This window comes from Rana temporaria, chromosome 8 (assembly GCF_905171775.1).
Source record: "Rana temporaria chromosome 8, aRanTem1.1, whole genome shotgun sequence".
Classification (NCBI taxonomy): domain Eukaryota; kingdom Metazoa; phylum Chordata; class Amphibia; order Anura; family Ranidae; genus Rana; species Rana temporaria.
In genome coordinates, this window is record NC_053496.1 from 156,942,744 (window position 1) to 156,964,859 (window position 22,116).

A 22,116-nucleotide genomic window follows, 5' to 3' on the forward strand; every position below is an offset into this window, starting at 1 on the left:
GGATGTGCACATTACGCACCTCCCGGATGACACCGGGTTCACCTTTCATCGTGGTAATAGCCAGAGTAGGATAGACAGGTTTTTGTTAAAGGAGGCCTCTGCTTTCTCACCCCCAGTGGTGCAGGCAGTAGAGTTTTCTGATCACTGTATGCTATCTGTGGCCCTGAATGCTTCAGACGCCCCTCAGAGGGGAAAGGGCATCTGGAGATTGAATTCGACTCTACTCAAGGAAGAACATGTTAGACAATCCTTTGAGGAATTCTTTCAGGCACAGGTGACCATCCTGGACTTTTGTAGCAGCAAGGCTGAGTGGTGGGAGCTGACCAAAAAGAGGATCGCTGGATTCTTCAGGGGCCTAGCCAATAGAACACAGTTTAATAAATACATGACCTACCAACGTTTGCGGAGGAAGCTGGATATTCTTGTCTCGAGAGGAGGAGATCCTGGGGCAATCTCCGAAGTGAAACTCCTTCTCAGGAAGTGTCAATATGACCGGCATGCCTCTTTGGTCCTGGAGAGCGACTATGGGAAGTACCACTCGCCTGACCCTTACCAGAACTGCAAACAAGGTGTAGCTGTTAAAGCGGTCGTTGGCCTTAAGGACAGTACAGGTTCCGTGACAAAGTCCAGGTCAGGGATTCTGGAGGTCGTGAGGTCCTTTTATGCCGACCTTCTTGGGAGGAAAGAGCTTGACCGTGACAAGATGGAAAGCTTTTTGGACTCTACTCCAGGTCTAAATGGTGGAGATGTTCCATTGATGAATTTGACAGAGGAGATCACAGTTGAAGAGGTGATGAGGGCAATTGAACAGCTTGCCATCAAAAAGTCACCCGGACCGGATGGCTTGACGGCTGAGTTCTACAAAGCCTTTAAGTCTATTCTGGCCCCACATTTGGTAGAGGTTTTTAACAGTTGTCTTGCTGAGGGGGTGCTTTCCCCTTCCATGAGGCACTCGGCTGTGATTCTTCTGTCAAAGGGTAAAGATCCTTCGATGATTGAGAATTGGCGCCCCATCAGCCTTCTTAATGTCGATAGAAAGATACTGGCGAAGATATTTTTCTGGCGCCTGTCGTCAGTAGCAGAGTCTTTGCTTTCTCGCCATCAGCACTGTTCGGTCCAGGGTAGGAGCACCTTCACAGCGGTGTTAGCTGTTCGGGAGGCCTTGGAGCGGTGCAGGGCTGCAGGCTGGGGAAAGTACTTGCTGACATTGGATCAGGCAAAGGCTTTTGATCGTGTTAACCATGAGTACCTGTGGTTGCTCCTTAGTAAGTACGGTCTGCCGGGTGGTTTTGTTGATTGGCTGAAAGTCTTGTATAAGGGGGCAGAAAGCTTCCCTCTTGTTAATGGTTGGGTTGGACAGTCCTTTGAGGTTGGCTCCGGGGTGCGCCAGGGCTGTCCCCTGAGTCCCCTGCTCTATGTGTTTGCAATCGACCCCTTCATCAGGAGGCTAGAGAGCGGCATGTTGTGTGGGGTACCAGTGGGTCTCCCGGGTGAGCTGCCATTGAGGGTTGTTGCTTATGCGGACGATGTATCTGATTGTCACTGGGACGGATGAGGCGGAGGAGGTGGTCTCTCTGACATCACGGTATTCTGAAGCATCAGGCTCCAAGATCAATCAGGAAAAGAGCGAAGTTTTCTGGATGGGAAAGGAAGATGAGGGGTTTGATCTCCCGGACACCTTTCCAGTGCCCCGGGAAAGAATTAAGATACTAGGCATTGAATTTGGACCCGGCGATTATGGCCTCAAAAACTGGGAAGGCAGACTGGAAATTGCCAATGCTAAGGTGGTCAACTGGAAGAGATGGAAGTTATCTATGAGGGAAAGGGTTGATCTGATTAAGACCTACCTGATTCCGATCTTCTTGTATGTCAGCTTTGTCTGCATCTTGCCAGTGTCTCTCTATGCTAGGGTCAGTAGTGTGTTCTTCCAGATGCTGTGGGGGAACAGACTGAACCCCATCAAGAGGAATGTCACCTACCTATCCAGGAGGGAGGGTGGCTTAGGTATGGTCAACCCAGTTCTTTACTTTTCACTGCTATTTCTCAAGTTTAACATTGGTAGTATGCTTGCAGTGGAACCTCCTGGATGGGCAGGCATATTTAGATCTTGGTTTAGGCCTTTTCTGCGACTTTGGGAAGAAGGTGGCCAAGTGAAGAATCGCAGGGGTCATCGTGGTCAGCTACCAGCCTATGTAGCTCCGTGCCTGAAGTTACTGCGGCAGTGGCGATTGTCGGCTGAAGATCTCAGATCGGTTCCGAGGAAAGACCTTATGAGTCGAGTCTTGAGCGAAGTCTTTCATGACCCACTGGCCTTAAGGGATTGCCCAGGCCCAGTTTTGAGGGTGGGGTTGAGACTAATTAATTTGGATAGAATACCTCCTAAATTTAGGGATCTGGCCTGGTTGTGCTTCCATGGGAGGCTCTATGTTCGGGGCAATTTGAAATTCCGCAGTGGGGTGGATCGTAGCTGTCCTCGGGAGGAGTGTGCAGGTGAGGAGGAGACTATGGACCATTTTCTGCTTCGTTGCCCTTTTAACATAGAAGTGTACAAACAGGTGGGGCGGGCCCTCTGTGTTCCTTTCCTCTCCAGGCTGGGTTATGCCGAGTGGGTGTATGGAGCATTCAGTACCGGTGGAGGTTTTTGTTTGGATACACTTTTTTTAGTTAGCCTAGTGGTCCGTTATTTCACCTGGAACGCACGGTGTCAGGTCAGCATTCGGCAAAAAATCCTTCCTGTTGAGGTGGTGGTGTATGACATTGTGCATGAGGTGGGGAAGATTCGGGGGCTTGAGAGAGACAAGCGGGGTCAGGGGGCTTGGCTGAAGGCGTGGAGGGGTTTCAAGCCTCCCTGACTGCCAGGAGTCTCTTTCCCGGGTGTGGCTGTCTGTCTCTTATCACCCTAGATTATTATTTTTGAAACATTTTTGATAAATGGCTGCGTACATAGGTGACGGGTTGTGCCTCTTAGGCCCTCTCTGCTGCATTGTGTAAATAGTTTTGTAGTAATGTTTTGGTAGTGGCGTATAGTGTATATATTGTATATATTCTGAACCTGGATGTGTATTCCTTGGATTTATGTTTGAAGTTTTGAGCAATAGTGTCCCATTGTTGGTGTCAGTTTGAGGAATAGTGTCCCATATTTGGTGTCAGTGGGAGGAATAGTGTCCCATATTTGGTGTCAGTGGGAGGAATAGTGTCCCATATTTGGTGTCAGTGGGAGGAATAGTGTCCCATATTTGGTGTCAGTGGGAGGAATAGTGTCCCATATTTGGTGTCAGTGGGAGGAATAGTGTCCCATATTTGGTGTCAGTGGGAGGAATAGTGTCCCATTGTTGGTGTCAGTGGGAGGAATAGTGGACTTTTGATGAGGTCAGTGGGAGGAGCATGTGACCCATTATTAGATAGTAAGCTCTCCCTCATAACTAGGGATGAGCTTCGCGTTCGATTCGAACCCATGTTCGACTCGAACATTGCCTGTTCGATTGTTCGTCGAAATTCGTGTGGATTGGCTAGACGGACATACATATAAAAACGCTGCCATGGAAGATAAGGTAGATTTCTTCAGACCTTGCCAGCCAGCTCAACGTCCATCCTGGTACCCTGGGCCACATCCCTTCCACCATAGGGGTAACAAACTGCCCGAATCCACTCGCCCGCTCTTAGCTGGGCCCTGGGCGCACCGCAGCAAATGGTACCGACTGGACAGAAAATCCTGAATGCACAGAATCGCATGATGACGGTCCATGTGAGGAGGACAAAAAAGGAACACAGTCCATGGAGGTGAGCTCAAATTTATGGGTAGGGGGTCCTATAGCAGTAGAGAGGAGGCGGGGTTAACCCACACGTAGTCTGCCATGAAGTCTGTCAGGAATTTTTTTTTTTTTTAATTGACAAATGGTAAACTATTTTATAAGCATATTTTCCTCAAATTATATTTGCAGTGTATGTAGTTATGGAAGGATTATATGATATATACGTTATTTCTGACATTTCATCAATGACATAAAAAAAAAGATACATCTTAGAATTTTTTGGGTTTTGACTACCAAATCCGTGTGGATTGGCTAGTTATTTCCCACACGTAGTCTGCCATGGAGTCTGTCAGGAAAACAGAAAATTTATTACCAAATACTTACCGTAATTTTCCTTTCCTGATAGACTCCATGGCAGACGGAGTTCCCACCCATGAGCGATAATATGAGAAATTGGACTTAGAGTCGGCTAGTTACGGAACACAGTCCATGGAGGTGAGCTCAAATTTATGGGTATGGGGTCCTATAGCGGTAGAGAGGAGGCGGGGTTAACCCACACGTAGTCTGCCATGGAGTCTATCAGGAAAGGAAAATTACGGTAAGTATTTGGTAATAAATTTTCCTTTATATGTCCCTGGATTTCATAAAAAAAAATCAGGTCACCTTACTTTAAATTACAATAGGATGGCTTACCAGACAGCGTGATTCACTCTTTTCTGCTGCAATGCACATGGACCCAGAGAAAATATACTGCAAAACAGATCAAAACAGATTAGACACTTGTTCAATATAAGTAGTGCAATGTTTTAAGATGTACAAATTAGCAAAAGTTGTTAGGCCATAAAGATGGTAAAGCCCAACTCCGAGTTCAGTGCATCCCCTTCCCCTTTTTAGCCCCCCTCCCATCCCAGCAGCATATTATGCTTATTTATTTTATACTTACCTTTTATGAAGTATTTTGGCTAGCCACATGACATGCTGGGTTCTCTTCCTCTCTGGTCTCCTCCTGCCGGAGGTAAGTTGATGGCATCGCCACCACTCTCTGCATTAATACAGTAAGAGTACAGGTGGCCATGGTGATGCCCTATCAGGGACAAGGCTTTTAAGCCCTGCACTCTGAGTCTGCCTTCACTCTCCCAGATTAAATTAGGAGACTACAGGTATCTTGGTATTAGATATCCAATGGATTTAATAATCCAAACTCTTAAGCCCTTGGAGGATTTTCTGTACTTGCTCTTCCCATGTTGTCATCTATTGTTTTACATGTCCATGTGGACTATTATATCTAGGAAGAACCATCTCAACTCTTCATACAAGATTTTGGGAGCTTTGAAGGTTCGGATGGGAGTACTAAACATAGCGTCTGTAGACATTTCACGGAATTTCATGGAAAATATTCAGATGTATTAAGAATTTGGATTATTGAGTCCATTCCGAACAAATTGTCTCCTGCTGAACACTGAAAAAAAATTGTGTTCACTGGAAACGTATATTCACTCTAAATTCCTCAATGAGGAAACAGGTTAATACTGTCAAAGAATATAGTTAGCACTCCCTCTAGTGGCCATTTAGTGATCTATCATTCATCTTGCAATTTCATACATTATAAATGTTTATTTGTTTTACTGTGTTTTTTATATGACAAAAATATCTTATTTTTTAGATTTTTTACGTGGTTTTATATGCTTTTATATTTATTGTATTTCTTGTGTACAGGAAATCATTGGAGTCTTCTGTCAACTAAATTTAGTTTATTTTGATTGGTATATTGCCAGTATCATTCCAGCTCATGCTGAGCCTTGTAGTCCCATTTGCTATTTAAGTTTATTGTTCAAAAGTTAAGGGCAGGCTTGAGCGTGGGAGTGTCATGGTCTGGGGCTGCATGAGGGCTGCTGGTGCTGGGGAGCTACAGTTCATTGAAGGAACCATGAATTTCAACATGTTTTTTCAGGGCCGGTGCTACCACTAGACAAACTAGGCAGCCGCCTAGGGCGCACTGCTGCCTAGAGCGCCCAGCCATTGGTGTTCCTACTCTCTACTCTCTGCAGCAAGCAACCAACTCTGAGCATCAGCAGGCAGCCGCCGCTCCGTTCACACATAGTGTCAGAGGTACAGCGGTGGCGGAGGACTGCGTCTGTGTCCTGACTCCCAAATGAATGGAAGCAAGCAAACATTCCTCAATGGGCACTGGTAGGCTGCCTTTGATGGGCGCTGGTCGGGCTGCCTTTGATGGGCGCTGGTCAGACTGCATTTCACTGGCGCTGGTGAGGCTGCATTTAATGGGCGCTGGTGAGGCTGCATTTGATGGGCGCTGGTGAGGCTGCCTTTGACGGGTGCTGGTGAGGCTGCATTTGACAGGCGCTGGTGAGGCTGCATTTGATGGGCGCTTCATTAAAGAGGTGGATATAGATGGGCAGGGCAGGGGGGGTGGGGTCAGGGGTGGAGTCCTGGGTGATGCCAAGGGGGGCCGCGGCAAAATTAGGTTTCGCCTATGGTGTCAAAAATCCTTGCACCAGCCCTGTGTACTGCATCATACTGAAGCAGTGTATGATTCCCTCTATTCAGAGCCTGGGCCACAGGGCAGTATTTAAACATGATAACGACCCCAAAACACATCTCCAAGATGAACACTGCCTTGTTAAAGAAGCTGAGGCTAAAGGTGATGGACTGGCCAAGCATGTTTCCAGACCTAAACCCTATTGAACATCTGTGGGCATCCTCAAATGGAAGGTGGAGGAGCGCAAGATTTCCAACATCCACCAGCTCCATGATGTCGTCATGGAGGAGTGGAAGAGGACTCCAGTGGCAACCTGTGAAGCTGTGGTGAACTCCATGCCCAAGAAGGTTAAGGCAGTGCTGGAAAATAATGGTGACCACACAAAATATTGACACTTTGGGCTTATCTTGGACATTTTCACTTAGGGGTGTACTCACTTTTGTTGCCAGCAGTTTAGACATTAATGGCTGTGTGTTAAATAATTTTAAGGTGACAGCAGATTTACATTGTTATACAAGCTGTACACTCACTACTTTACATCGTAGCAAAGTGTAATCACTTTAGTGTTGTATCATGAAAATGTAATACCCTCTACTGTAGGGAGGTGCCAAGAAGGATTTTTTGTGAGGTAGAACTGTCAGTGCAGGTAAATTTAGGCAGGCCTATGCTTCAGGCTAGGCCTGCTTGTTTTTATCTGGGGGCAGGGCAGAGTGGTTAGTGTAGCAGTGGGTGTGACCAACTGTGCTTCAGTACTTGGGCGCCACCACTGCTTTCAGGGAGATTGCTCTGGAAGAGGGGCAGGGCCAGGCGCTGGAGTGACAGGCAGCTAATGTGAGGAGCCCTGACCAATCCCCACTTGGAATTGGTAGGCCTCCCATATAAGCTGAGGTAACAGCTCACTGGGGAGAAGTTGTTGGCTGGGTGGAGAAATGAGTCCTAGATAGCAGCAGGGGCCCCATCACCATCTGGGGGGGGGGGTGCAAGGCCCAGCGAAGGAGTCGGGAGCTGGGAGGGAGCCTCATCTTTACACGGTCATCGAAGAGGTCTCCTGGAACAGAGGGGCTGGAGAAGCTATTGGAACAGATGCCTGGTTAAACTTTAGTAAAGAGAAGTATTGGTTTGACTTTTTTTTATCTATTTATGCTTACCTAAGTGCCCCCCAAAGCCCCATGTTGATGGGAACAAGGGTCTCACTGTGGCGGGTGTTTGTGGGGGTCTGAGGGCAGGGGGCTTAGCGGAATCATGAAGCTCCCCTTTAACAAGGGGCCCCCCCAGATCCCCCCCCATGTGAATGAGTATGGGGCATATATTACCCCTAACCATTCACCAACAAAAAGTATGAAAATCTCAGAGACTGTTTTTCATTTTATAATAAAGGAATTGTCAAAAACGATGTCCCCCGAAGTAAATCCATTGTCAATCAGGCTCCTCTGTTTGACAGTTTTTTATAGGGAAGGGCACAGGCCAACTGCCCCCCCCCCTTGCGACGTCACGGACCGGTGAATGCTGGATCGGCAACGTACATGGGGGCAGTGCCACCAGGTGGGCTCCACCCTTCCCTATAAAAGAACTGTGAAACGGAGGAGCCTGCAGTAGGCAGAAGGTCTTTATGTCAACAGGGTGCGATGGGAGGCATGACCGACGATGGATTTACATCGATTTTCATTAAAAAAAATAAAAAAATTTTGGTGAATTGGTAGGGGTACTATGTACCCCATACTCATTCACGTGGGAGGGTCTGGGATCTGGGCCCCTCTTGTTAAAGGGGGCCTCCAGATTCCAATAAGCCCCCTGCCCTCAGTCCGCCACAACCACCGCCCACGGTTGTAGGGATGAGGCCCTTGTGCCCATCAATATGGGGACAAGGTGCTTTGGGGTGGGGGGGCAGAGCACCCACTGGACATGTGGCCCAATATGGTTTCCTGCCCTGCTAGGCTGCATGCTCAGATAAGGGTCTGTTTTGGATTTTGGGAGGGACCCTACTCCATTTTTTTAAACATTTTTCTACAGCCGGCAATTTAGATTTGTCATTCTGTGCAATTGTTTTTCTTTAGAAATTTCATTTTTGCTGAAATATGTTCTATATATGCAACAGATGTGCCACTTTACAGGCTGACTAAGAGGATCTACAGGCACTATATTTAAAGGAATTTTTCATTTTTATTGTTATACTTAAAGTGGGTGCCTCAAAGTCGAGCTGCTGGGCTGCATGCTCAGTTAAGGGACTGTTATGGATTTTGGGGGGATAAAATCCATATCGGACCCAAAGGGCCTGGAATGGACTGAGGGGAATCCACACATGTTTTTTTTTCTTCTTTACATTTTTGTATTGCCAGAATTATTTTGTTTACATTCATCTGTCAGTGGGGAAGCTCAATGACAGATGATGAGTCATCGGTTGTTAAAGCAGGAGTTTACCCTAAAAACATGTTTTAACCTTAGATTGATGCTCATTTTGTCTAGGGGAATCGGCTAGTTTTTTTAAAATCGAAGCTGTACTTACCGTTTTAGAGAGCGATCTTCTCCACCGCTTCCGGGTATGGTCTTCGGGACTGGGCGTTCCTTCTTGATTGACAGTCTTCCGACAGGCTTCCGACGGTCGCATCCATCGCATCACGAGTAAGCCGAAAGAAGCCGAACGTCGGTGCGGCTCTATACGGCGCCTGCGCACCGACGTTCGGCTACTTTCGGAAAATCGTGACGCGATGGATGCGACTGTCGGAAGCCTTTCGGAAGACTGTCAATTAAATAGGAACGCCCAGTCCCGCAGCCCATACCCAGAAGCGGCGGAGAAGATCGCTCTCTTAATGGTAAGTACAGCTTAGATTTTAAAAAAAATAGCCGATTCCCCTAGACAAAATGAGCATGAATCTAAGGTTAAATATTCATTTCCGGGTGAACCTCCACTTTAAGGACGCAGGCAGCCTGCTTCCTGGCCCACTGCTTAGCAACCAGCTATTCTTCACACAGAATTCAAAACGTTCAACCGATCCGAATTTTAATGGTTCTAAAAAGTTGGAATTCGTTAGAAATTAATAAATGAAACAAATTTTAATGAATTTCAACAGAATTCGTTACTATTTCGTTTGGAGATTCGGATACGTCTGTATCTCCAAATCTCCAAGAATTCATCTGAATTTGTGTTCAAACCGAAACAAACTGCACATGTCTAGTAGCTTCACTTCCCTTCAGCAACTCTGAATACCACTGCAAATACCTTACATTTTAAGTGCAACTTTTTTGAATTTGCCTTACTTGAACCTTACAAACTACAGTATATTAATATGATGAGTTAAAGAGCAGCTTTTCATACTTACTGCCACAGCTGCCCAAAAGGGGATTGCAATTTGCACTGATATACTCTGCAGGTAAACAGAATCCGTGAACACCAGCACAATCCCAAATGCAACTTGCAGGTAGGCCATCAAAATCTGACTTATCTATAATTTAAATCAATAGCCATAGTTATGGTTACTTAATACAATATACTATAATTAGTCAATTGATAGCTTACAGTGTCTTTTTAGGCAAAACATTACAGACAGTCCTTTGCAAGGTCAGGATAACATATGCACATTGACATGTTTTTTTTCTTATAGTCTTAAATTATAAAATAATTTACCTGGTGATTCTGCCATGCCTCAGAAAATGCAATAAAAAAGCACATAGAGGCTGGGACCTTGATGTGAATTTATACCAAGTAGTGAGAGGACAGAAACATTTGGAGAGCTCACTGGCTCGGGTTAGGCTGCGCACAACAGACAAGACTGCCCTCCAGTAGGTGCCCCAGGTTACCATAAAAATGCATGCACTAACCCCGATAGCAAGGATGACTTGTCACACATTTGTGGCAGTGTTGAATTGTAAGTCTGTTAACTTGCTGCACATTTTCACTAGTAAGTTGTGAAAGAGCACTTTAAGAGCACTTTAAGCACGAATTCTAGTTGACACTTTTCCAACTTGTAGCAAATTTGCGTGGCAAGTCTCTAGAAAGAGCGAAGTTGCAGTGGTGAATCTACAGCAAGAGTTCTGCAAGTCTACAGCATGAAAATTCAGCCATAGTGCCCCTGTGGTGGGATGACTATTTCACAACATAACAGAACCAGAACTTGCAGCAGACTTGCATAATGTTTGCAAATAAAATCGATCTGGAGTCATGTAATGCAGTCTTGCTGCAATTGTGCAACAAAGTTATGAAGCCTGAAAAATCTAGCAAGAGCTCAGCAAGTAATTTTCAAACTTGCAGCACAATTGCTAGCTATCTGGGAATGAAAGGAGCCATATCTTGATTGCTCACGTAGATTCTGCTGGCCAGTAACTCTGCGGTAAGGTGACCAGATATCCCCGGTTTCCGGGGAGAGTCCCTGGACTGAGGACATTGTCCCTGGGCCAAGTCTGTCCCGGTTTTGTCCCCGGATTGTATTTGAATTTTGCCGCCCCATCCCTCCATACTGTACATCCCTTTTCAGCCTGACCGCAGCAGCGCCCACTGTAACAGGGATTGGAACCTTGCTTGCAGTGCAGGGTCCGGTTTTGCAGCAGGGAGCTGGCCAACTGTAAATTTAAGGGAGGATAGATTAATCCTGATATCCCCTGACTCTGACGCATGCTACGTTTTCACGTGATGATGCTTAGTAGTAGCAGGAAAGTAGTATATGTCAACCACCGTCTCGTAAAAAAATCGCAATAAGCGTTTATTGATTGGTTTGCGCAAAAGTTATAGCGTCTACAAAATAGGGGATAGTTTTATGGCATTTTTATTAATATTTTTTTTTTACTAGTAATGGCGGCGATCAGCAATTTTTATCGGTACTGCCACCTTGTGGCAGACACATCGGACACTTTTGACACATTTTTGGGACCATTGACATTTTTATAGCGATCAGTGCTATAAAAATACATTGATTACTATAAAAATGCCACTGGCAGGGAAGGGGTTAACACTAGGGGGCGAGGAAGGGGTTAATTATGTTCCCTGTGTGTGTTCTAACTGAAGGGGGGGTGGGACTGACTAGGGGAAATGACTGATCGCTGTTCATACATTGTTCATTCATTGTATGAACATACGATCTGTAATTTCTCCCCCTGACAGGACCGGGAGCTGTGTGTTTACACACACAGCTCCCGGTTCTCACTCTGTAACGAGCGATCGCGGGTGCCCGGCGGTGATCGCGTCCACCAGGCACGCGCGTCGGCACCAGGGGCGAGCGCGGACGCCTCCGGCGGCACGCACACGCCCCTAATGGCTGAAATGCGAGATGACGTAATATTACGTCGTTTCACGCAGCAGAGCGGACCTGCCGCCGTAAAACTGCGGCGGCTGGTCGGCTAGTGTTTAATGTAACAGAATACAAATGACTCTGTATAATTAGTTTCTTAAATGGCAGTGATATATTTAAGTTACTCAATTTAGTTACATCTAGCTCTTAAACTTAGACCAACAGGGTCCAGGTATAAAGCCAGGGTTGGACAGATAGTCTTCCAGTTTAGAAAACTCTCCGATTAGAAAGGCTCCGACATGGCCGGCCAGCAGAGCCTCTGATTGGCTGAGAGTGGTTAGCTGACGGTCTAAGCCATTCAGCGACTCCCATTCATAAAACTGTCTTGTGAAAAAGAAACATACCTTTTTCAAGACAGTTTTATGAATAAGAGTCACTGGTTGGCTGAGAATGTCAGCTGACTGCTCTCAGCCAATCAGAGGCACCACTGGGAAATCGACACTGGAACACAGACTTTGGGGTTAAACTGTTAGAAAACAGTTTTATCCCAGAAGATAAGACTGCGTTCATGGACCTCCTAATTTAATCCTAATTAGTTGTTATGGTGCCTAACTGTTCCTTTAACATTTGTAGTCTTATAACAGTTAGCTATTATAATTTGATTATTTATGTTTGAAGGTATCCTACGTGTTGTTACCATGCAATCTTTTACTGTTCTGAATTTTTCATTTATATTGTTATTGTTGAACCAAAATTCTTTGGTAAGAATAAAATACAAGATTCACATTGAAAAGTATTTTTTCTGAATCATATCTTCTTAATAATTGGTAGTCATATCCCAAAAAATTCTAAGTATCTTTTTTTATCTCATGGACGAAATGTGAGAAATAAAGGGCCAGATTCACATAGAATTGGCCTACGCTGCGGCGGCGTAACGTATCCCATTTACGTTCCCCTGCCGCAAGTTTTCAGCGTAAGTGCTTGATTCACAAAGCACTTGCCTGTAAACTTGCGGCGGCGTAGCGTAAATCCGCCCGGCGCAAGCCCGCCTAATTCAAATGGGGCGGGACCATTTAAATTAGGCGCGTTCTTGCTCTGAACGTACTGCGCATGCTCCGTCCCGAAAAATTCCCGACGTGCATTGCGCTAAATGACGTCGCAAGGACGTCATTGGTTTCGACGTTAACGTAAATGGCATCCAGCGCCATTCACAGACGACTTACGCAAACAACGTGAAATTTAAAATTTTGACGCGGGAACGACGGCCATACTTAACATTGGCTAGACCACCTAGAGGGCAGGTTTAGTTTTAGGCGGCGTATCTCTACGGAAACAACGTAAATTTACAGTGACGGGCAAAGCGTACGTTCGTGAATCGGCGTAACTAGTCATTTGCATATTCTACGCCGACCGCAATGGAATCGCCACCTAGCGGCCGGCCTAGAATTGCAGCCTAAGATCCGACGGTGTAAGTCACTTACACCTGTCGGATCTTAGGGCTATCTATGCGTAACCTGATTCTATGAATCAGGCACATAGATACGACAATCGTATCTCAGAGATACGACGGCGTATCAGGAGATACGCCGTCGTATCTCTTTTATGAATCTGGCCCAAAGTATATACCATACAATCATTCCATAAACACATATATAATTTGAGGAAAATATGCTTATAAAATAGTGCTAATAAAAAAAAGGGCCCCCTGGATTTTATCTTAAAAATATTGTCACCTTAATCTACGGATCTAACAATTAGCTTTCCTACAGAGATGCAAACAGGAAAGCTCCATTTTGAGTCCAGTCAAGGTTCTTATTTTAACTGAAGCCCTGATGAAGAGGGAATTTATTGACCCCCGAAACATGTTTGATTTTTATTTTTTTTAGCATAAACGCGAACGTTCTGCGCATGCTCCGTTAGGAAATTTCCCGCCACGCTTTGCGCGAAATTACGGCACCCCGACGTGTTTTTTGAACGGCGACGTGCGTTACGTCCTTTCGTATTCCCGGACGTCTTACGCAAAAAAAAATTTAAATTTTAAATTCGATGCGGGAACGACGGCCATACTTTAACATGGCTGGTCTAAATCTAAGCCATGAAATAGCAGGCTTAAGTTTGCGACGGGAAAAACCGACTAGCGACGACGTAAGAGAATGCGACGAACGCGCGTACCTTCGTGGATCGCTGTAAACAGCTAATTTGCATACCCGACGTGGAAAACAACGCAAACTCCACCCAGCGATCAACGAAGTATTGCATCCTAAGATCCGAAGGCGTACAAAGCCGTACGCCTGTCGGATCTTAGCCAAAAGCCGTCGTATCTTTGTTTGTGAATTACAAATAAAGATACGACGCGGCAAATTTAAAAGTACGCCGGAGTATCAGCAGATACTCCAGCGTACTTTTTCTGTGAATCTGGCCCACTATTCTTAAATGGCAGAACCCCCAAGAACTGTTGGAACCCAGAAGCAGTGTTGCCCCATTATTATGCATATCTCCTAGCAGAGCATGCTTACTGCTCCACACTCAGGCACAGGAAAATACAGCTCCACCCTTTCTCCTTCCTTCACTGTAAATATTTGAGGCAATTCTGCCCACGATTCCAAATCGAGCAATATGAAAGGGGACTTAGGGGTGATGTCACCACCTTTAGACTTCGCTCACATTCACAGTGAAGGAATAAGAAAGAGTGGGGCTGTATGTTCCTGTGCCTAAGCCATTCTGCCTGCAATTCAAAATTGCGTTAAAAAGGGTGATGCACTCTTGGGTGCCATTATTTTTAATGCCACCCCAATTGCAGAGTGATTTTGCCATGAATGTTTAGCGACAGAATCGTGCAGCAATCATTGCAAAACGTGCGTTTAAAAATGGCGCTAAAAAGGAACAGGAGCTTATTTTCAGATATAAACCTGAAGGGTAAAACATTGAAGTGAATGGGATGCCAAACGCGTGACACACAGAACTGTGTGTTTGCGCAAACAAAAATCGCAAGCAGGAAAGCTTGTTCCCGCAATGCGATATGTGAATGGGGCCTTAGGTGTAACCACTGTCTGCTGCTCTTCAGCATTTAATGTTAGCAGTCACATGACCACATATCAATCAAGTAGGGAATGAGTAAGCACTGTCAAAGTTACCATTTGGACCGGGGGTTATTTGCTGCCTTTACATTTACTTTAATATTTAAAGGGTCACTAAAGGAAAAAGTTTTTTTAGCTGAAATGACTGTTTACAGGGCATAGAGACATAATAGTTAACTGATTCCTTTTAAAAATGATTAAAAATAGATAAAAAAACAATCATATAATGTGCCTGCAGTGTAGTTTCGTTTTTGCTGTTGTTTCCTGGTTCTCTGATGTACAGAGAGCCACTAGAGGGCAGTCAGCCAATAGAGAGCAGTGATACTTTGTCTAAAACTCCTCAGCACCAATCCAGTTTCATTTTACACACAGTAATCACACCTCTTTGATTAGTGACCACCGTGAGAAATCTCCCAGTACTGTGGTTATCAGGAAACAGGCAACCAGGATGTGTCCAGAACAGAGAGGAATTACAGCAACATCAAAGCAAAAACGAACAATGAGGACATGAAACCAGGACTGCAGTAAGGTAAAGGAAGCTATTTAGCTAAAAAAAAAAATTCCTTTAGTGACCCTTTAAGTCACTTACTCAATTAGCTTTTTTTATTTCTACTTTTTAGAGTCAAATATGTTTTTTATTGCTTTCAACAGAATAAAGGAATACAAATAACATTCAGATGTTAACAATGCAAGTCACACTTTCTGAACACTTTAGGAAGCATTTCAAACGTAAACCTTAAAGCGGAGGTTCACCCTAAAAAACATCTATGAACCATCCCATACAGCATACTAGCGTCAGCTATAGTATATCTTTTTTTTTCCCGCTGTATTTACCGTTTAATCCTTCAGTTTCGTTTCAGACTCCCGCTGGGAGTAGGCGTTCCTATGAAGAGGGGAACATGATTGACGTCCGACTATGGCGCGTCACGCGTTCCGAAAATAGCCGGAGTAGGACTCGATTAAACGGTAAATACAGCGGCAAAAAAAAAAAAAACATACTATAGCTGACGCTAGTATGCTGTATGGGATGGTAGATAAAGACATTTTTTTTTAGGGTGAACCCCCGCTTTAACACACCACTGCCTTCCTGGAGCAGACGGTGATACTCTATACGAAAAGCAGTGAGGGTCAATAAAATTGTTTAGTATGACACCGGACTGTAGGGTAAAAAGAATATAGACATAGGGAGAAGGAGGGGGGGGGAGACAATACAGGGAAGAAGAGGAAGGGGAAGAGAGGACAGGTATAAAGGTGGACCGAGCAGACCCTGGCGCCTCAAACCTGCATAATGGATTCAGGGTGTACGTCAGGGTTGACCCCGAGGTGTCAATAATGTTTTCAGGGAGTTCGAGGCAGAGTAGTCGAACCATAGGTGCCATAGGTTTTTAAATTTGTCATAGGTGTCATTATCAAGGGCTAACATCTCTTCCATGCGCATGACATCATTGACCACAGAGACCCACAAGGATAGGGGGGTAGTAGTAGTTTTCCAGAATAGGGGTGTAGCGCCTGGCTACTTTTTATAGCAGGTGCTGTTGTAAATTTACAAGGGGGTCAGAGAGTTAATTGGCTCTGACCATGTTAATTTGGCTAAATTTGAGGCCTCTGTTCCAGCCCTGGCTGTTCTGTGTGCCTATCCTCCTGTCTGGGGGCAGCAGTAGAATCAGGGTCGTGTGAATACTTCTCCTGGGCAGCCAATCAGGAGGGTTGATCGCCTCGCTGTGCATGCTGGGGAGGGGTATTTAAAGGGCAGACACCATTGGTTCGGGTCGTCGCCGCCGCACGCCTTCTACCTGGGCAGTTGTCCCACCACCCCCGTGTGTGGCCCTCCTGGCCGGGGTGTGTGTGTGTGTTGCTGTGCTCCTGGCTCCGGGACCACATTGGTCCAGAGCAATAATCTACCTAGTAGGCTCAGTAAGCAGACTGAGTCTACAAATTTACAAGTGGTCCTGTGCTGTCCATCCAAAGTGGAGGAAGCCGGTCGATGGAGAACCTGTCTGGGGGACACCAAGCACAAGGCTGGTGTCGCAGGAGAGGCCTATCTGCTCATCGAAGGACACTTCGTACCTGAGAGGCTGGACGGTGGTCGCCTATCAGTTATTGATGCAACTGAAGCTGTTTGAAGGAGATCCGGGTGCTGAATCCAGTTGAGAGGGATTTTGGGCCGAGATTGTCTCCACCTTTAGGAGGGTCTGTGGCAGAGACTTTAACCTAAAGTTCAGAGTGACACTCTGGCTGCTAAGCTGGTGAGAGAGGCTTATCCAGGTGCACTGTACCCACTCTGAGTGAGTGAGTGAGTGAGTGAGTGAGTGAGTGAGTGAAAAAACTTATATAGCGCTGCACATGCAAACTGAATCGCCTCTGGGCACTTGTTGACCATTTCTCCTTTGACCTCAACAGAGATGGGTTTTGATCTTTCTCCTAAAAGCCAAGTGGTTCTCCTCCAACCGAATGGAGGTTGGTAAAGTGTTCCAAAGTTGAGGGCCCAGGACAGCAAATCTTCTTTCTCCTTTGGACTTGTATCTGGCTAGAGTGGTGAAGAGATTTATCATTGGAAGCAGTGTGTCAGCGTGAGTTAACCCTGAATCTGCCATTTCCATTTCTTCTATCCTTCACCAACTTCCACCTCTATCGTTTTTACCCGGCTGGGTAATAAAAGCACAGAAAAGACACCTGTCGTGTGGACATTGACTTTATTACAGCTCTCATCCAGTACCCTAGATTGCGAGAAGACAGACGTAATGTGCCACCCAAATCAAACCAGCAGCTCCTTCGGGGGTAGTGCTACAGGGGGATAAGCTGCCTGGCGGCTGACAAGAAGAAGCACAGTAAGGTGCGTTTCTGAGAGGCTACGGAGCCAGGGAGCATGGATAATAAAGCTATCTCAGAGGCCGATCGTATAGACTGCTGTATATGGCAAAGACCTAAGACCAAAGGGACTGAATGGGCTGACAGCCCCACCATATGGAGGTAGCTGCCATCTGCCAAGCCGCATCTCCAACACGAGGGAGGTACAGACGGGAATATTTTATGGAGAGATTGAGGGTCCCTGTACCACCGGGAGAGGAGTTTAAAGTTTTTCTCCTGGGAATAACAGGATATTGAGGATTTGTGCGTAAAGTGGTGTGACTTTTGCCAATCTACCAGGTGGAGTACCTTTCCCAGATCCGCGGACCACTTCCTGGTGTAAGAGGGAGGTTGATCATGTATCAGTGCGTGTTGTAGTGTGTACATGGTAGAGAGCAAATGTCTGGGTGTTTCTGAGAGAGAAAGAGAGCACAGCTGCCACAACCGAGATATCCATCTTTCCTGTGAGCAGTCCTGTAAACGATAACGGTGGTCTCCGCGGCGGATTTGCCACGAGATCACCGTTATCGGCGGTGGGAGAGGGCCCTCTCTCGGGTCCTCTCTCCTGCTCGATAGGGATACGAGTGAGGGCAAGATGGCCCCCACCCGTCCCCATAGCATAGCAGGACGGAAGCGTTGTCAAAACGTCACTTCTGCCCATGCTTCTTAAAGTAATTTTTTCTTGTTGTAATTTTTTCAAATGACAATTTTTTTTTTTTTTTTGCATTTAAGTCTAAATATGAGATCTGAGGTCTTTCTGACCCCAGATCTCATATTTAAGATGACCTGTCATGCTTTTTTCTATTACAAGGGATGTTTACATTCCTTGTAATAGGAATAAAAGTGATCCATTTTTTTTTTCAGTGTAAAAATTAATAAAATAAATAAAAATAAATAAAAAAACAAAACAATTTTTTTTAAAGCGCCCTGTCCCGACGAGCTCGCGCGCAGAAGCGAACGCATACGTAAGTAGTGCCCGCATATGAAAACGGTGTTCAAACCACACAAGTGAGATATCACAGAGATCGTTAGAGCGAGAGCAATAATTCTAGCCCTAGACCTCCTCTGTAGCTCAAAAGATGCAACCTATAGAATTTTTTAAACGTCGCCTATGGAGATTTTTAAGGGTAAAAGTTTGACGCCATTCCACGAACGGGCGCAATTTTGAAGCGTGACATGTTGGGTATAATTTTACTAAAAAAGTAATTTTTTTCCAAAAAAAGTGTGCTTGTAAGACCGCTGCGCAAATACGGTGTGACAAAAAGTATTGCAATGACCGCCATTTTATTTTCTAGGGTGTTAGAAAAAATATATATAATGTTTGGGGTTTTAAGTAATTTTCAAGCAAAAAAAAATGTTTTAATCTTGTAAACGCCAAATCTGAAAAACAGGCAAGGTCCTTAAGTGGTTAAGCTCCAGTTCATGACTTTGCCCTAGACTAAGGCTGGGTTCACACTATTGCGAATTGTATGCGGGGGTTCCCTGCATCCAATTCGCAATAGGAGGAGATTTTGACCGGCTCTCTATGAAGCCGGTTCAGAAAACTTTCAGCTCCCGTGAGAATTTGCACAGGGGTTCTGTGCGTCTTTTGATTCGTTTCAGGTCCAAATTCAGCTAAAAATTAGGGCTGATATCGGACCCAAAATGGTGAACGGGGACACACCGGACCCCTGCTGTGAAGCTGTGAAGATAGTATGAACCCAGCCTGAAATAATATCATTGGTCTTCTGCTGCAGGCAGGGGGAAGCATTTTATCAGTCTCCCAGTGGTCAGCTTGCAACATTATAACCTTGTTTAAATCAAAATGAAAGGCTGAATAAGGAAAGAAAATTGCTCAATTATCCCATCTACACAGTCAGTATAGATGGAGGAATTCCTTCCATGGAGCATTGAGGTTGATTTACTACACTTGGAGAGTGCACAATATGGTGCAGCTGTGCATGGTAGCCAATCAGCCTCTATCTTTGGCTTTTTTTGTCAATTAAGCTTTGACAAAAAAAACTTGAAGCGGATTGATTTCTATGCAGAGCTGCACCAGATTTTGCACTGTCCAGTTTTAGTAAATTAACCCCCATTGTGTTCTCCTGATGGAAAAGGGGGGAGCCGTCCTCACTGCTATAACAATCGCATGTAATATCTGGCTGGTTGTACCCAAGTTGATCGATTAATCAAGTTGAATACATTTATACTGCCCATACATGGTTTGAATATTGGTCCCCGCTGAACCAGCCGAGATTCCAACCTAAAAAAATATATGCATTATCGAATTCTAGGCTCACTCAAAGCAAGCTAGTGACTTTCCCATGTATTTGTATTTTTTCTTTACCCATGTTCAGGGTTTAAAAAATATAAATATAAAGTATATTTTAAAAACAGCACAGGGACAGTTTTGAGGACAGGCACCCAGCTCCCACTTCCTCCCCTGGTGCCATGGCGCCAGAAGGAAGTTCACCTCCCCCTCCTCCCTGCAATCTTCTGGGACGCATGCGCAGTGACCACCCAACTGTGAAGCCACAGCCGGGCGTCCACAGTTACAATGCTAGCGCCGCAGAGAGGAGGGGGAAAGGAGCAAGGCTTTGTGCGCCCGCATCGCTGGACTGTGAGACAGGTGAGTGTCTATTTATTAAAAGTCATCATGCCCACTTGTAGCTGTTGACTTTTAAGTGGGTGAAACTCTGTTTTAAAGAGGAAGTAAACACTGATGGGTTTTACTTCAGCCCTGTACACATGGCCGGGAATCACTTCAGGAAAAAAAACTTTGGTTTTCCTGGTGGGATTCTTGGCAAGCTTTTCTTGCAAAGCCGTGCATACAGACGGCCATTCAAAAGAACCGTCGTTCTTTTGAATGGCAAGAACGCGGTGACGTCATCAACTACAACGAGCCGGCGCTTGTCACATTTGATGCCGTCGCCGCCATCTTGCTACACCCCACAATATGCCTTGTATGCTACCGCGCATGCATCGAATGCTTATCGAGCATGCGCAGGTTTACCTTCAGACAGGTAAGCATACAGACGACCGGTTTGCTCGTCAGGAAACACTCTGCCGGGAAACCAGACGAGAAAATAGAGAGCAGGGTTCTCTATTTTCCCGTTGGGATTCCCGGCTGTTTTCCCGGCCAAATGCTCTCCTGGCAGATTTCCTGCCGGAAAAACCGGTCGTGTGTACGAGGCTTTCCTCTTTCTTCCCCTGCAAAGTAAAAGCATACTAGCCCATTATGTGGCACTTACCTGCAAAGAATCCCGCACCTTCATCTCTGGTGGCCACATTCATCTTCGCCCCTCTTGCTTCCAGGGCTGCGGACATGCGCGCTGGAGCCGTCAGTCACGGCACTTGCTAGTGAAGAAACCAGCTCGGAGGGCCGTTTCTTCACAGCATATGTGCCGATGACATTATCGGCACACTACAAGGTAAATTTCTCCTAAACTGCGCACGTTTAGGAGTTATTTACAGTACCTATAGGTAAGTCTTATTATAGGCTTACCTATAGGTACAAGTTGCACAGGGGGGTTTACAACCACTTTAAAAAAAGACATTTTCGTTGGAAGTCAACCGACCAATTACTAGAAGATAGGACAAAGACAACATTTGAAACCTGACAATGACTTTACCTCTTTCTTACTTCATAAAACAAAGAGTTTTGAGTGAAGTTGGGATTCAAAGTAGAACTTTACCCTTAAAGCCCATCTCCAGGCATAGTTAATCACTTTTCAGAATGTGTATTTATTAATACAATTACAATCAGCATCCAGTGTCCTTTCAAATACGAAATCATTTAAAGCGGTTGTATTGTCCGCATTTTTACCTACAGGGCTTACCTGTAGGTAGAATAAATATCTCCTAAACCTGTAAGGTTTAGGAAATGTTCACCTTGCATGCAGATGCAGACATCAGCGGCACATGTGCAGTAAAGGCCCGGCATATCATGCCGGAACAGAGGGCTCCTGTGTGTTTGTACGGGAGTGACGTCATCGTGGCTCTGGCCACTCACAGCACCGGAACTGCGAACCCGAAAGAAGCGCCAAGGGAACATGTCGGCTCCCTCAGCGGTGACTGGGCGGCCCTGTGGGAGCTTCGTTCTAAGGTAAGTATTTCATAATGAGCTAGTACGCGGTTCATACTAGCTCATTATGCCTTAGCCTTACAGGTTTTTGTTTTTGGCCATACAACCGCTCTAACACTTTTTAAAATGTATCAAATATTTGCTTTTACCAAAGCCATTCACCCCTGAAAAGATAGTTTTACACATGTAAGCTCACCCCAAGAGCCTTTGGTTGTCCTTTCAGAAATATCAGATGAAAAGTTGGTTTTGGCAGTGGAGCTGATAGAGGGCCATTCCAAATGGAACTGGGAGCAACAACCATCCTTGGAGCATTTCCTGCCAGGGCCATGTTAGACATTTCCTGTAAGGCAAAAAAAAAAAACAGTCAAATTTACCATTTACTATTGAAGATTTGGGACAAAATGATACTCATTACAAATTAATCATTGTTTGCTTGTTTTTGTTGAGAAAAGCTAGGTTTTAACTATACTTATGTAGCAGTACCCCCGTAAGGACTGATGAGTGTTGTGGTCCATCTGTCACCCTGCCCAGCCAGGCACACAGTACTCATCTACCCTCAGGCAGAAAACCAGTCCTCGAAATGTGTTTTTTGTATTTTTATTGAGGGGATTTAACTTGGATGGGAATGGGATATTCATGAGATGCCCAATTGATTGCAGAA

General features: G+C 45.3%; 1 protein-coding gene across 1 annotated transcript in view; it reads right to left on the reverse strand.

The window, feature by feature from the left end:
- Positions 1–21,789, reverse strand: part of LOC120909263 (membrane-spanning 4-domains subfamily A member 4D-like) — a 43,643-nt gene extending 21,854 nt beyond the window's left edge. The window contains exons 1-3 of the mRNA XM_040320998.1: positions 21,652–21,789; positions 9,567–9,689; positions 4,446–4,502 (exon numbers count right to left, since the gene is read on the reverse strand). Of these exons, the coding sequence (XP_040176932.1) occupies positions 4,446–4,502; positions 9,567–9,689; positions 21,652–21,783 (312 nt within the window). The 5' untranslated portion in view covers positions 21,784–21,789. The remainder of the gene's footprint in view (positions 1–4,445; positions 4,503–9,566; positions 9,690–21,651) is intronic.
- Between the last annotated feature and the right edge of the window lie 327 nt (positions 21,790–22,116).